Genomic DNA, 15,970 nt, shown 5'->3' with positions numbered 1-15,970 from the left:
TGCATTTCTGCCTGCCTTGCAACTCTTCTTTTTGTTGTCTTTTGCTCAGGGTCTCTTTTTACTGAAAGGGTGAGCTTCTCCACATCGGCAGAGCTAGGGCCTCCAGCAACGTGTTTTCACAGTGATGTTTCCTTAGTACAAAGAAAGGACGTGCTGATATAAGGAGAGAGCTCCTTTCCCCAGTGCTAGGAATGAGAATATGAGCATATACAAGTCTGTACTTTGAGGCAGACTTAAGAAAACCAGCAAGTGCAGAAAGCAGAGCTGCCAGAAATCACTTCTTTAGGTAACTGAGGTACCTAGCTGTCGCCTTTATCCTCAACAGCTTTTCAGCTGAATCCTTTGGGATCTAAGCAGCCTCCACAAGTGCTGCTAGGTTCTTCTACTCATTTTAGACAGTTTAAAATGAATGTGTGACACTAATCCTTAGATTTATTGTTTAATTGACACCTTATGTTTCCCAGTGCAGACTAAGCATTTCCTGTGCTGAGGATCATGCCAAACACAGGGCAGCTCCCTCTCACTGCGATTTCCATTAAATGTCGTAACAGCATACCTGCTTTTTATGCTGTTCTCCTTATAAAAAGCAATGCTGGCGTACCCTATATTTGTTACAGTAGTGTTTCAAGAGGAAGCTAAAGGTCTTTTTCTTACCATAAAACAACAGTAGAAAGAATGAGGCCATGTAATACGCTGATGCAAGTAAGAGGTGCCAAATATTCTGCATTAAAACTCACCTAAAAACATGTCCTCATCCTTCTTTTTCCTTGCAGCTTTAACATTTATTTAGAGCAGCAGTTCTGGATTGTGTGTATATACATATCTAACTGTGTGTGTGGATATATGTTTGTGCATATGTATATATACACACATATGTGCATTTTTCAAAGAGTCCCTGATAAAAGTAAACATTGTCTAAGTGATAAGAGAATAAGGAATCAGCTGCTTTCTCTTGAACTCATAATTATATTTGTGAACTATTACTATTAAATGAATTAGGTAGTGATTTAAAGGAACAAAAGAAGCACACTTTGCTTCTTGGGGAACAGTGAGAAATTACTGTACTTTAAATTACTTTAAAGTCCAAATTAAAGTCCAAAAAGCCCAGATGTTGGATAGCACCACTTAAAGTTTTCAGTAGCCCATGGAGTTTCCTCAGAAGTTCAGAAGTGCTCAAGCCTTTGGCTGTCCTGTCTGTTTTACTGGTCATGTAAGAATGATGTAAGGAGTACAGACCTCTTAATGCTCTGGCCTTGTATAATTAGTCATTTCTCACTAACTTACTTTTACAGGATTGATTGATTTATTTTAGTCCTGGCAGTATTAACTTTAATATAAATATTTTGTTCCTTTTTTTTCTGCCCCACAGAGCAGAATGGTATTGAAGAAATGCTTTCTGGCCGATTGCCTTGGAGAGAGACACCTATTTTTATGCATCATTTATCGATCATGCAGCACAAGCAATTATTTAGTACATTCTATTTTTTCATAAAATTTGCTGATGCCAAAGCTTTGTATTAAAGAAAAAGTGAAGAAATAAAACCCCCCCTTTAATTATGAAACCTTACTGTGTGAGAATTGTATTTTTCTTGGGCTTCCTGTGTTAGTTCTTAGGTCTGACAGCCTTTTGTACATTTTATGTGGTGCTTTATTTCCTTTGAATGGTTTCATCTTTGCAGATCTCTATTCTTCTCCTTTCACACAAGCCTAACAAGTGGAAATCTCACGCAGTGCCGTTCTTGTGATGCCACCCAGCACTGGAATGACTATCTAGGCTAGTATTAGCAATTATTCCATATCAACTTGTTAGGGAAAAAAGCTGGGAAAAGCATTTTTAGTATATAACAGGCTTACCTTGACTCCAGCTGAGAATGAATTTGAAATAAGAACATTTTCTCCATTTCTCCTCCTGTAACACTCCTGCATCACACTGGGAGGATTGCAGTGTGGTTTTTGTCTTCAGGTCAGGCATTGCTGAAGGTTTGCAAGACTGTTTTCTCGACATAAAAATCATAAGCCCTTTCCTGTCTTTTACTTTCTGATAAAAGCGAAGCTGCTCTGAACCACTTCTTTCTTTACTAAATGAAAAGGTAGTTTTCCCCTGCTGTCATCTGTGAAGCCTCCTTTCATATTAGTGACAGGGGTTAGTTTTTGTTCAAATTCAGATCATGAAAGATTGATAATGGTTCTTACTGTAATGTAGAAGCTCTATGCAAACATGTCCCTTCTTGCAGAGGGAAAACATCTCTCATCACTGTCCTCACTCAGGCTGTTTCACGCAAGTTCACTTATGCAAGCAGCATATGAGTAGTTTCACAACAGTCAGTTAAAACATGTGGACCTGATTCACATCCAGATGATAATGCTTGAGTTAATGAGATGAAGGTAGATGAAGGTAGCAAATCAGTAAGGAAAATATAATTGATAGAAGCTAAAACCTATTCTGCTGCATTTAGTCGGTTTTGTTGTTCTCGTATCAAGATGCGGGCATTTGAAACTTAATGCTTTCTAATTTAATTAAATGAACAGAAGAGCAATCTTACTTTGATTTAATTTTTTTTATGTACTGGGAAATAGGGGATTTAATTTAATTTTATTTTTACGTATAGGCACTTTTAGAATTTAGGAACACAGCCAGAGTCTGCATTAAAATAGTTTCTTAATTCTTGTTTGTCCAGCAGGCTTCAGCTGAGGCAGCTTTTATAACAAGAAATGAGGTATGCAATAGCTTCAGTACATTTTATAGAGTTCTTTTGCAGCGTGTCCTTGTGAAATTCTGAAAGAAACATGAAGACAATAGAGCAGTAAGTGCATTTTTAAAAACTAGAAAAGCCAATTGGACCTACTCATGAAGAGGAAAAAAAACCCCTCAGTGTTTGAGGTCTGTCTGTGTAAAATACAGCATGTGTCAACTGGGCGTTGTTGCCAAAAATGGAGGAGTGTGGTTAGAGCAGGATTTAGGGTATGGACTATGAAACAAAAGGACCTATTTTTTTTCACCCATCTCTCAGCAGCAGCAGTAGTAAAATTGAGAAGTTTGTGTTTGTCTCCTGAAACAAAACTGCTGAACTGCTTTTTAATGCTGTCAGGATGATGCTCAGGCACAGCCTGAACAGCGTGGTGACCCAGATGCAAAAGGCACCACAAACACATCAAGTTCATGTTGCTTCTGCAGAACAGCATCAGAAAGAGAAGTTGAGTGATAACTGGGAACAAAATGGTTGGCAGGGCTTCTAGTGCATTTCCTTCCATAGAGGATTTAAATAACCCAGGGCCATCCTTCTTAATGTTTCTTTTGAGCCTCTAACAATTACCTCAACAAAGTGTTAATAAAGAAAACAGACCGTATCTGCTAGGTTAATTACAGGTCAGGTTGGCAATGTAAGTTTAACCTGTTAATATATTCAAAGATGGACTCTGCACCATCCCAGAAGCTCATTTTTTGACTCTGGATAGACAGAAGGAAGTTCCCAAAGTTTTCATAGAATTGTTTAGGTTGAATAAGACCTTTAAGATTAGAGTCCAACCGTTAACCCAGCACTGCCAAGTCCACCACTAAACCATGTCCCCAAGCGCCACATCTGCCCATCTTTTAAATACCTTCAGAGATGGTGACTCCACCACTTCCCTCAGCAGCCTGTTCCAGTGCTTGATGACCCTTTTGGTGAAGACATTTTTCCTAATATCCAATCCTGGTGCAGCTCGAGGCCGTTACCTCTTGTCCTTTTGCCTGTTACTTGGGAGAAGAGACTGATCCCCACATCTCTACAGCCTCCTTTCAGGTAGTTGTAGGGAGTGATAAGGTTGTCGCAAACAGGTCCAGCAGGTGCCTTCCCTGGTTGGCTCCCTCACTGGCTGGGTCAGGAAGTTCTCTTCCACACGCTCCAGGAACCTCCCAGACTGTTTCCTCTCCACTGTATTGTATTTCCAGCAGACACCTGGTAAGTTGAAGTCCCCCATGGCAACAAGGGGTAGCAGTTGGCAGACTTCTCCCATCTGCTTATAGAGTATTTCATCTGCCTCTTCATCCATGTTGGGTGGTCTATAACAGCCTCCCACCATGATATCTACCTTGGTTTTCCCCCTAATTCTTGCCCATAAACACTCAACCCTATCATCACCATCATTAAGCTCTGAATAATCAAAACACTCTGTAACACACAGGGCTACCCCACCGTCTCTCCTTCCTTGCCTATCCCTGCTGAAGAGTTCACACTTGCACTCCAGTTGTGCAAGTCATCTCCCCATGATTCTGTGATGACAACTATGTCATAGTTTTCCTGCTGCACAATAGCTTCCAGCTCCTCCTGTTTGTTGCCCGTGCTGTGTGACTTTTGTTGCCTGCCATGCTTTCAGATATCCACGTTTAAAAGATGAGTAATGTTACTCTCATATGTATAATCATCATAGGGGAAAGGAGAGGAGCTGATCCCTCTTTGCAGATGTTGTGAATATGGCAGGACTGGGCTGTTGGAAGAGTATAATAGGATGTAGTTCAAAAGGGAGTAGCAGTGTCTTGCTAAACAGCTGGCTTCAAGGAAAGGATACTTTATGAAATAATCCTGCTCTGTCGTTCCTTAACCAAGAGGGTATTTAAAAGAGACTGTCTGAGACAGGGAGTGCTCTGCTCAGATTTCTGCATTAAGAAGTCATTGTGCTGGAGGAGCTGCGGAGGGACTGCAGCTTGTGGCAGGAGGTGGCCCTGATTAATGACTAAGTGCATTAGAATGCTTTCAGATGGAGAGGGAACACCAGGTGATACTTAGTCCTGAAGCACCTGCAATGCTACAGCAATGCTGTCTCTTGGATTTTTTGCCTAGGTGTTGTGCCCACTTTTATAGTATCCTATGGTAGGTATAAAGATCAATTCCAGACTAGTATATTTCTTTTCAGACTCAATACAAGTTATCTGAAATGTTCTTTATAAGTATATGATAAAGAATAGTGGCAGAGCACACTGAAGGATTCATCTTCCTGTATTAAAACTGAATGCAGACTTCCCGTTTGTTTTCCATACCAAAGGGATAAATCTTGGTCTGTCTTGGTAAATGCAAAATAGGAAGAGCAGATTCATAAGCTGAATTTGGAACTCTGGATCTTTCTACTCATCCTTAAAATACATTTCTTTGGTAAATTTATCAACTGGACTGGTGCCATGTTTGTACACTTAACATGAGCAGTTCTCTGCATTAAGTTGAGTGTAGCTGGGTCACTGTGCCCTGCTGACTCTGTTTTTCTAAGCCGTAAATTGTGGGCAAAGATAGCAACCTGGTTATTAGAGCTCCTGAATATGGAGTGTTGAAAAGCACTGAGCAGCAGCTGTATTTTCAGCACTGGGCAGGCTGCGCTGAATGGTAGAGGGACGTTTAGGACAAGAATGAATGATGTGTCCCGAAAGTGGTATGCAAGCCAAGAGATTTGTATCTGTATGGAAACATGCAGCCTCCCTGGAAGTGGGTGGCTTAAATTGCCTTTGCCAAGAAGCAAGAAAACATCCCAGTAGAGAGTTTTAGAGGTGTTGGATATACAGTGCCTTTTCCCAGATTAATTTAAAATACTTGTTGTCAGATGACCTGTCTGTCTGGTGATTAAATCTGTCCCTTGAGTCTGCTGGAGTGGAAGTCTGGGCACACACAGAGGAAATGACAGCCTGGGCTGTCTGCTTCCTAATCCCTTGTTTGACTTTTGTGTAATAAAAACAAAAGCAGCACCAAGCTTTCAGTCCCCTTTGTTTCGTTTCAATATTGGCTGTTCAGTATGTAACATTTCAGCAGGTGGAGGAAAGGCAAATGAAACATCCACTGGATAGTGGCTTATTCCAGCTGCAAGCTGAGGCTCAGTCTTCAAAAATGAAATTATCTTGACCCATAATACATTTCAAGAAGAATCTTGAAATCAGTTTTATCTGGTATAGTTTCAGTAGGTTCAGGTTTTTTGTTTGAAGACAGACTATGCTCAGCTGGAAGGCATAGTTCCATGTTTATGTTCTCTCAAAAACTCAACCTTTTTTTGAATTATTTTTTTATTTTAAGTGTTGCCCAGTTTTAAAACCCTGTAAATTTGGGCGAGGTTTCAGCTCTAGAAAGTGGGGGTTTGTCATCCCCTACGAACTGCTTCTGCAAAGTATATTCCAACACAGTACATTTCTTCCAAATACCTAGATATATGCTCCTGGCAGAATGAGCAGTTCACTCCTTTTGAGTTGCAATGCAGCTACTAATTTCACTCTTGTTTCAGTTGCAAAATGAGTTTGCATGGAGCCTGTCTGCAGTGTCCCTGGCTCTTCCAGCCAGTCCTGTTGAGGCCTCTGATTTGATAAGTGCAAAATTCATCTTTGGTTTTGCTCTTGCAATAATTCGATGCATTTGATTATAACTCTAGCTTTTTCCTTTTAATCCTATGTCCTCTTTTTGGCTGGGATCGAGATAGTTTTCTTCTTAGTAGCTGGTGCAGTGCTGTGTTTTGGATTTAGTATGAGAATAACGTTGATAACACACTGATGTTTTAGCTGTTGCTCAGTAGTGCTTAATCTAAATTGAGGACTTTCAGTTTCCCATGTTCTGCCAGTGAGGAGGGGCACGAGAGCTGGGAGAGAGCACAGGCAGGACAGCTGACCTGAACTCCCAAAGGGATATTCATATCACAGATCATCATGCTCAGGGTATAAACTGAGGGGAGTTGGCTGGGAGCCACTAATCACTGCTCAGGGATGAGCTGGGCATCAGTCAGCAGGGGGTGAGCAATTGTCTTGTGCATCACTTGTGTTTCTTGAGTTTTATTCCTCTCACACTTTTTCCTTTTGTTATGATTGCTGCTGATACTATAATTTACTTGATTTCAGTCGTTAAACTGTTCCTATCTCAGCCCATGGGTTTTACCTTCTTCCGATTCTCCTCCACATCCCACTGGAGGCAGGGGGTGGAATGAGCGAGTGGCTGCGTGATGCTTAGTTGCTGGCTGGGGTTAAACCACAACATCCTAATAAGCACTTCTTTTTTTTCTTATCTGAGTCTCTGTCTTTCGGGTGAGTGGGGAAGGAGAAAAAGTGTTCTTCACAGTAGCAGCTGAATTCTTCTCTCATACCTTTTGTGAGCTCTTTATTTCAGAAGGGCGTAGGTTGGACTCAAGAATTGGCACAGGGAAGAGGATTCAAGCACCTAAATTCTGCCAGGGCTAAAACTGCAATCCTTGAAGTGTCTTGCTCCACTGGTGCCTGAAACTGGAGGCACCTTGGTCTGCTGAGTGCCTTCTTGATGAACTTGGAAGCTTTTCAGTTGCCTTCAATTTGGCTCATGTGGCTGCCTGGCGTATTGTAATCTAAGCAGCCTCGCTCCCAGCTAATCCCTCTTGGGATCGAGAAACTGAGTAATGAAACGTTTTGGCCAAGGGCCCGATCTGATAGATGCTTTCAGAGAGAACCGTTCGTACAGCAGTAGGGCTGGGCTCCTTGCAAAACACATCTGTGGCTTTGGAGAGCCACGGTCATGCCAGGCCACCAACAGAAACCTGAACTTCCATTCCCCACTCTGTCAACAGCCACTTGGTGCTTGGTTTCGGTATCACCAGTGTTGGAGGAGAGAGTCTCCTTTGGTTCTTTGTAAGGAAATACATAGGTACCTATTTCTAGGAGGTGACCCTGGGTGGATGGAGGTTGCTGAGCTCTGAAGGAGGTCAAGCTTTCAGCAGCATCGGTTGGACAATCCTTGGTGACCTCCTCGCTCAGCCTGCTCATTCCTTTCTACCCCATGGTGGAGCGCTTTGTGCTGGTGCACGGCACAGGGAACTGGGCACCTACCAGAGGTTTCTGGGTTTCTCAAGGAAGCACATGCCTGCTTTACAAGGCTGTAAATCAACAGCAAGCACCAAGCACAAAACTCCAGCCTGCCCCAGCCTTGCTCAGACTTGACCTATTTTATCTGAAAGAACCGTTTGAGGTGGGACTGTTCATGCATATGGAAAGCAGTTGCTTTGAACTGGCAGGGGAGCACACAAACAGAGGTGAACTATTTCATATGGCTGCTACTGGTTGTTTTAACTTGTGTTAAAGGGTGGCTGTTTTTTCCATTCATACTGTGTTTTACGAGGATGCTTGTGGGTATTGTTCACGTGTGATCCTAATGAGGTTTTGTTCTACCTCTTGTAGGCAGTCACTTCTTTCATCGTAACTCTCTGTCCCCTCGAAGCCTGGTCTACGAGAGCGAGTTCTCAACCATCGAGCCTGCCTTGGACATGTATGACGAGAACAAAACCTGAAAGGAATCCATGCTCCTTCCTGGCCCTTTTTCCGTTTTTTTCATTTCTCATTCCTATTGTTGTGTACTCTTTCCATGGATCTCCTTTGTCTGAAGAAGAGCTGCTTTTTCCAGAACACGAACCCACCTTCTCGATTGCAAAGATGAAGACCAGCTATGGTGGTTTCTGAGGGTGGCATCTTTGAGCTGACAAAGAGTTGCGCACAAGCAAGGTTGTCTGATGGAAATTGCTGAGTAACAGCATGAGGAGCTGTGTCGGTCCAGCCGCGGCGATGCAGAAGAGGTTTTACAGTGGTCCTAAGAGTTTCTGTTGGACTGCAAATGCGTCTCTTACACAGGTGTCTGCTGTTCCCATTTTTTCCAATTGTCCGGATGGTTGGGCAATGTCAGAAAGGGAACTGGTTGTAGAGGAGATGGCCAGTGACTGGTAAAAGCACTCATATATCTTGGTCAATCCATAATCTTACTGTGAAATAGCCCCTTCTAAAAGGGACCTTTATAAGTGCATTGAGTTTCCTACAACCCACGTAACCCCGGATAATAGCAGGCCAGTCTGACATTAAAGCTGCGGAGAGGACCTGCATTTGCAGAAAGATTTCAAGGAACTTGATGCTTGGATTTTTTTCTCTGATTTGATTGAAGCAGAAGAATGGTCTACACAGAATATACTTTTGGTCGTTCCGTGTGCTCAAGTCAAGTGAGTCTCTTCCTATAGAGAGGACATTCACAGAACCAGCACTTGATCTACCTGAAAACCATAAGACTTTTTGAAATATGCAGGAATCTAATTAACTTTCTTTCTCACTTAACCTTTTTCTTTGGGGGGGGGAGGAGGGAGGGTGGTGGTTTAAAAAAATCCACCGACTTTTTCACTGAGGTTTTTTAAAAGCCAGCATGTTGGCATTACACAGAGAAGAAAAGAGGTAAGCTTCTTATCCCGTCCTCCCATTGAGGTCTGCAACAGTTAAATGACAAACACGTTCTCTAAGCTGTGCCCTTTCCCACTGACATCAATAACGGGAATGCAGAAAGCAGCAGAAGAAAGGAAAGCAGCAACCGCTTTGAAACGCTGCAGGAAAAATCAGTTTTTACTGATGTATGACAAAAGCAGTGGTGAAATGAATGTTGTTTGCAAGCTTCTGAAAGAGTAATGCAGAAATGGAGAGCGAGAGAGGAACCTCTTGAGTTAAGTCATCCACAGTGTTCCTCAAATGAGCAGACATGGAGGAGCGAGTGCTTCTGCTCCACCTTTTCCTACCGGACAATGCATAGCTGTTTAATGAATGTTTGGATTTTTCTCCATTGCAGTCTAAGTTACTGTAGGTGTAGAAACGCATTTGTGTCCTTGTAATGTGAAACAAAGCTTCACCTTCTGTATAGGAATCTTGAGAAATCAGTTAAGCCAAAAAAGAAAGGTAAGACATAACCTTGACGCACTTTCATTTCATCCGCTTTCACTACAAGTGGGGGAATTTCCCCTCCTTTATTATGTTTTTCAGTTGTATAGCTGTCTGCTTGACGTATATCCTTACCTGAAGTATGGTTTGGCTGTGTCTTTAACAGGGATGTTTAAGAGAAAAAGAAAAACCCAGCTCTGCAAAATGAGGAAATGATCCTCTTCACCGAGCTTGCTTTGACTTTTGTTGCTGTGCGTCAGCTTTATTTAATCAGATAATTCAAGAGTGGGTGGTGTAAAGTGTAGGGAGGCTTTTCTCATAATACCCACATTTATATTTACCAAATGCACTTTTATTGTCATTCAGCCCACTCTAGAAATATGCTTAAACCCCAAAAACTTTTTAAGAGCACAATTTTAACACCCACTTTCTCCTACAAAGCAGAAGGGAAAGTTGCAGAAAATGCGAGCCGGTGGTTTGAGCGGCACCAGGTCGTGGTCAGCATCCTTCCTCTTTTGCAGATGTGCAAATGGGGGCAGCTCTCAACAGCATCAGCAAGCCTGGGCAGAGCTCCCAAACCCAGCCTGGCTGAGCTGCACTCAGGCCCATACAGGGCTCGGCGGTGGCAGAAGGGCTGATTGAGCAACCCCTGTTTTCATAATCCCATCTGCGCAATCACAGCAGGCAGACACGTGAGAGCGGGGCCTTCCGAAAACAAACACCCAAGAGAAAAATCACCTTCTCCCAAGGATGTTACAGGCTTGTTGTTATCCGTGGTGGGCAGCCAGGTTACAATAAACCAACAAACACCTGGGTGTTCGTGGTTAAACACGTAAATCTCTGGGTGTCCACAACAAGCAAGTGTCCCGTGCACAGTGCAGAGCTCCCCAGTGGGGTTTGGAGTAGGACAGCCTGGTGTAGCACTGTGCAGGGTGCAAATGCTCAGAGTAAATCCTTCTTGTAGGGGCTGCCTGAGCCCAATGCAGGGATTTGCCCCAAGGCCACTGGGCATAGTTTTGGCACGAAAACAAAACTGATGGTGATAGTTTCTCAGCTGTGACTGAGACCATTTGCACCAGTCATGTACCAGAGTGTCCAGAAAAGCTAGAAAAGACATGGAAATTAAAAGAAACATTAGAAAGTACAAAGGCCCCAGAGACAAAATGGTAAATAATGTCATTTTCATTTTGCAAAATCTTATTTCTATCCTACCATCCTGGCTTTTAGCAGGGGGAGGGAAGGTTTGCCTCTGTGGAGATCGGGGTCTGGTATAGTGATATAGAAATAGATTTGTGCTGGATAAGGGAGCTGATGATTCTAATTGACATCCTGGATTTGGAAAATCTATCAACACTGTAAAAATTAAAAGCTAGTTCAGACAATTGATCCCTACGTGCGTGCTGGGACGTGCCATAGCGGGCGTTCTTCTACTTAGTCATATTCAAGATGGGGAGGAGGCACCACAGCAACATGGGTGACTTTTCTGGGCTGTGCTGGTAAGTTTGAGGTTTTCCTTTTAATATTAATCAGTATATAAAAAAAGCTTGACGGGCATTGTTGTTCGTGTTCTGCTGCAGTGGTGCTGTGTATGGTTGAGTCATTTCATAGAAGTAAAATATACTGCAATCTACCAAGAAATGTAAGTGCCAGTAACTTGGGAAATCAGTTCCAAGGTTAAAAAAAACCCAGTGCTTTTTAACAGAAAACATTAATTTTATGACTTTTACATATAGATATATATAAAAAGCTTTTATCTCCAAGCGTTTCCCTAAAATATTTAAACTCTAGCACTTCACCTTCTCTTTCCTGGCCTCCTGTTCTATGAGAGTTTTGCATGTTCCCGTAAGACATTTGTAAAATCAAGGTTTGCTTGTGTTCTTAGAGGATAATTGCCAGTAAAAAAGAAACAGACTGTAAATGTGCTTTTTACCTATAATACTAACAGTAAGTATTAAAATTGAAGCATGTTAAAATTTACTTAATGACACTTATGATTACTCTCTCCAGTGAGCTCATGTGTTGGTATCTGCACTATCCCCCTGCTTCTAGGATGCTTGCCTTGGCACCTGAGGATGCTATAGGAATAGCCAGATATCGTACATAAGCCAAAAAAAGACCAAAAATAGTTAAATAAATGTGTTTAGGACTATGTTATGAGACTTTTACACATCTCCTGTTCTCTTTAAACACACTCATGTAAGACAGTGCAAAGGCTTGAGAGAGCCAAGAGCTTTACCAGCTACTGAAAAGCAGAGGGAAGTCTGCAGGAGGCAAGAGTCACACTGAGGCTCCAGGACTCATTTAGCCCAATTTAGGTTTGAGATAATGCCACAGTCATAGTTCATGAGCTGAAGAATGAAGGCACCAGGGTTGAGCTGAAGTACAAGCAGCTCTGTAGCCTGATTACTGGGGGGTGAGTTAACTTGATTGTTGAAAGTATGTATTGTTTTGCTTAGCTAATAATCATCTGGGTTTTACAACAAAGTAAACATCATGGCAATGCACAAGCCAAGGCACAGTGGGCAAATAAAAGAGCCACGGGAGTGCTGCCAGCCCTGTGGGGTGGGGAGAGAAGGGCAGGAAACGCCTTGAACTTCCCAAGTGAAGCTTTCGCTCCTTTTTCACTCTGTGTTACACATCCATAGGTGACCTAATTTTCCAACCTGAGCAGTGCAGAAGAGCGCATGATGTGCCATGACAGCTTGCATATGTGCTGTTATATTTAAAGATGCCTTCGCTTTTTCCTTGCTGCACCGCAGGGTACTGCTGTGAGGGCAGCCCGTGCTCTGGCACACAGGGTGGAAACTGCTGAGCAGGGGAGGGATGAGAGAGGAAAAGATGCTCCAGTTAACCAGATTGGGGGAAAATCAGGAGAAGGGTAGAGTGTACTTCTGCAGGTTGGTGCTCATTTCTGCTTTCTTTCCAATGTCTCTGGAATAATCAAGAGGAAAGGTAGTACTCTGCACCGCTTCCTCATGGGATGCAGTGACAACAGTGGGGCTCTGGCTGGGATTTTGCTCCCAGCGCAGGGTCATGGTGCTGTGTAACCCCCAGTCAGTGACGTCCTGACCTGATGGCCAAAACCCTGACCTCACTGGGGCCCATAAGGCTTATCTGGTGCATGTGCAGTGCTTTGGGGGGTGAAACCCACTCGCATGAGCCTTTGCAAAGCAGCACTAATTGACACCATTTATCTATGTCAGTTGTTAGATCCTTTCATTCGCCTACTCTTTCTAAAAGCCTGCAGTGTTCCCAAATACTCTTAATTCGCCCCAATTAATCTCTGCCCTTCCACCCCATTGATTACTACTGGTTTCCTCCTCCTCTGGAGAGCCAGGTGAAGGTCACCATTGTGCAGGCGCTGCCTGGCCTCCAGTGTGTTCTTCATCACCGTGCTGTCACCATGCCAGCCAGCCCCTTGAAGGGGATTCATCGGTTCAAACCAGCAGCATGGTCTGTAGGAGCATGGAGATTCCTGGTGGTTTGGTTTCGACCAAAGCAGGCTGTGTGGGTCACGGGTGGTTGTTGTGGGATGCTGGTTCAGTGGGTCCCTGCATGGAGCATCCTTTCGCTAGCCTGCTAGCCGCATGGAGGTGCCCAAATGAACAGAGATGGATGTGTAGGTTGTGCAATAATGTCTGAATATTTATTCTTTTTATGGCAATAATGTCTAGGGTCTCTGGGCATGGGTGCACTGTGGTGTAAGGTGTTGCCCAAAAATAGTCCCTTTCCTAAAGAGTTAATAATTAAGTATTAATATTAGTGCAAAGTAAGAAGTATATAGGGTTTTATTGTAAGTTGAAACTATTTAGAGTGGTTTTGTTGCAAGGCTGATTACTGGGGGGGGGGGGGGGCGAGTTAATGTAATACAGCTGGGACTGGGGTTTCACAGCCCAAAAATCTGCTGGATATGCATGTAAAGCTCCCTTGCTCCTGCAGGGAATGGGCTATTCCCTTCTCGCATCCACCTGCAGCTTGCTGCGGCTGAGCTCTTCAGGAGCAAGCAGCTTTTTAGTCTTTGCCCTGAGCTCAGCTGCACGTGTTTGCTGCATCGTTTGCCTTTTGTGTGCTGCCTCTCACGTGCTCCAGGGCTCGCCTTGGCTTGGCTCTGACTTGGTCTTCAATTGCCCAAACCTCTCCTAGGACAAGAGCCATTAATTCCCAACAGAGCAGCTCTGCTGGGTTGTGGTAATGGCATCAGATCGCTAGATTTGCTCCTGATCTGCCATGCCTGTGTCTGTAACACCCTCTGGCTGTCTCGGGCAGTAAAGGCTGTATCTGCCCACAGCCTTTGCATGTACCTGGGCTGCACTGGAAGGATCTCACAGGAAACAGCTCAACAGCTCAGCTCAACCCTCCCATGTTCCAGTACAGGGAAGTCTGGGCTTAAAATTAGAGCGGATGATCTTTGCTGCTCCCAATCCAGGAACGTTTAGTAGGGCATTTGGGGCTGCTAAAGCAAAGCTCCAGTTTGCAGCTTTGTGCATTTCCTGCACTGCAGCCAGCAAGGCAGCATCCCAGCCTGTCACTAGGCAGGGCTCACTTTGTGCCAGTGCGGGAACGTGCTCCATGAAGAAGCCTTCTCAGTTGCCACCACATCAGCAGGTAGACGTTTTCCACCCTGTATGTCTAGACTTAACTCCTAGCAGTGGTAAGATCTGTCATGCTAATCCTATAAAGAGGAATAACTCTGAGCAAACTGAGTGATAGCATCATTCTTCCGCTTACCCAGTCAGGCCTGCTGCAGTCTGCAAGTAGATGTTAAATAGTAAACGCTTCTCTGTATGACCATGCCTGTTCAGGATCACCTGCTCAAGGCCATGGCTAACTATGCATAGAATACACCGAAACCAGATCATTTCATCCCAGCAGAGAGGGGACACGGAAGTCTTTGGGCCTTTGGGTGTGAGAGACTGCAGCAAACAACAGAAAGAACAAATTGCCTGCATGTAAAATGAAGTCTCTTTCAACTGGCTTGCTGCAAGGTGGACCACACCAGTGTGATCACACAACCTGAAAATGCCAGCGGCTACCAGGGGTCTGGCCAAGCGATGGGGACACTGCAGAGGCACAGGCACAGCGGGTGGTGCAGTGCCCTCCAACAGTCAGATCCTCACAGCCCTTGTGAAACTGTAGCTTGACAGCAGCAGAACTTCTTGACATGTTTTGATGTAAGTATAACACTGTATTGTAGTTACGTGGTATATGCCAATATGTTAACAGTGTATACCGGTTAGTTAGGGTTTACTAATGTACTACATTTCAATAAAAAGCAATTTAAAAATACAGAGTTTGTGAGCTTGGTGTCTCTCAAAATACAGGTGGATGAGAGCATCGCCAAGTGACTCCAGTCCCTCCAGTAATTCTTATGTATATCTTTTTTTATGTATATATATAGTGTAGAACAACATTGCAAAGGATCCGTTTTCAGAGACGATTTTTCCCACTTTGCCATAAATACTGTTTTATTTTACTATAGTAGTGCCTAGAAATCTCAGGCCATTAAAAGCCACATGGTTCAAAGCGGTTTATGAATATACAGGAGACACTAATCCACCTTCCCGCAGCATTTGCCACCTGACAGATGGCACATAGCGAGCAGGAACAGAGAAGGATCTTTCAGCATCTTCTGCCAGTGCTCAAACCCTTCCTGCAGCACATCCAACCTTCAGAAACCCCCGTGCAGCTCCCAAACACAGCCATGCTATTGAGATGAAGGTAGAGCCTTGAAAGATGAGCCAGCTAATAAATATTTATATTACAGTAGTGTACAAAGGCTCCAGCAGGGATTAGGGCATTACACTAACACAGAAGATAGATCATCCCAGGGTTAAAGGATTTACAGGCTAAAGAAAACATGGCATTCCCGCCTTCCTGGGAGCCGGGTAATAATCACGCACATGGTGAATGTCAATGTTTTCTGCTGTTGTAACACTTTTAGAGTTTGCAGGGAGACTCTAATGGTTATTAAAACAAGAACAGCGGTTCACTGAATTAGTGGGAAACCGGTCTGCAGCCAAGAGACGAGAAGGATCCACATCTCCTGCTTTCTTGTTTGCTGCAAAGGTCATCCTTGCACTTGATCGCAAGCCCTGTATGAGCTCCAGAAACACAAAACAAGGACCAAAATGAAGTTGGCTGTAGCCCCCTGCAGTGGGAGCTCTCTGCCAATAAATTACTTCATAAATTACAATGGGAGGGAGCATTTCAATAATCTCTTTTAGTTGACAGCAGCTTCAGTGGGTCCCATGAGACTGTACGGGAAGATTATTCGTTTGCCTGGTGTTTTACTATATAAGCACGTTACTCTCATCAAATTTG

The 15,970-nt window shown here is 43.6% G+C and overlaps 1 protein-coding gene across 3 annotated transcripts in view; it reads left to right on the top strand.

The window, feature by feature from the left end:
• RNF130 (ring finger protein 130) overlaps positions 1-14,935 on the top strand; it is a 56,401-nt gene extending 41,466 nt beyond the window's left edge. The window contains exon 8 of one of the 3 annotated variants that reach the window (XM_030505139.1): positions 8,144-14,935. In XM_030505139.1, the coding sequence (XP_030360999.1) occupies positions 8,144-8,253 (110 nt within the window). In that variant the 3' untranslated portion in view covers positions 8,254-14,935. Of the gene's footprint in view, positions 1-1,357; positions 1,768-8,143 lie in introns of those variants that run through there. The other 2 variants (XM_030505138.1, XM_030505137.1) reach the window with 2 other exon arrangements.
• Positions 14,936-15,970: the final 1,035 nt, after the last annotated feature.

The sequence above is a fragment of the Strigops habroptila genome, chromosome 12 (assembly GCF_004027225.2).
Source record: "Strigops habroptila isolate Jane chromosome 12, bStrHab1.2.pri, whole genome shotgun sequence".
Lineage (NCBI taxonomy): Eukaryota > Metazoa > Chordata > Aves > Psittaciformes > Psittacidae > Strigops > Strigops habroptila.
Note: the sequence above shows the minus strand (reverse complement) of the source record. Positions and strands in the feature narration are given on the sequence as shown.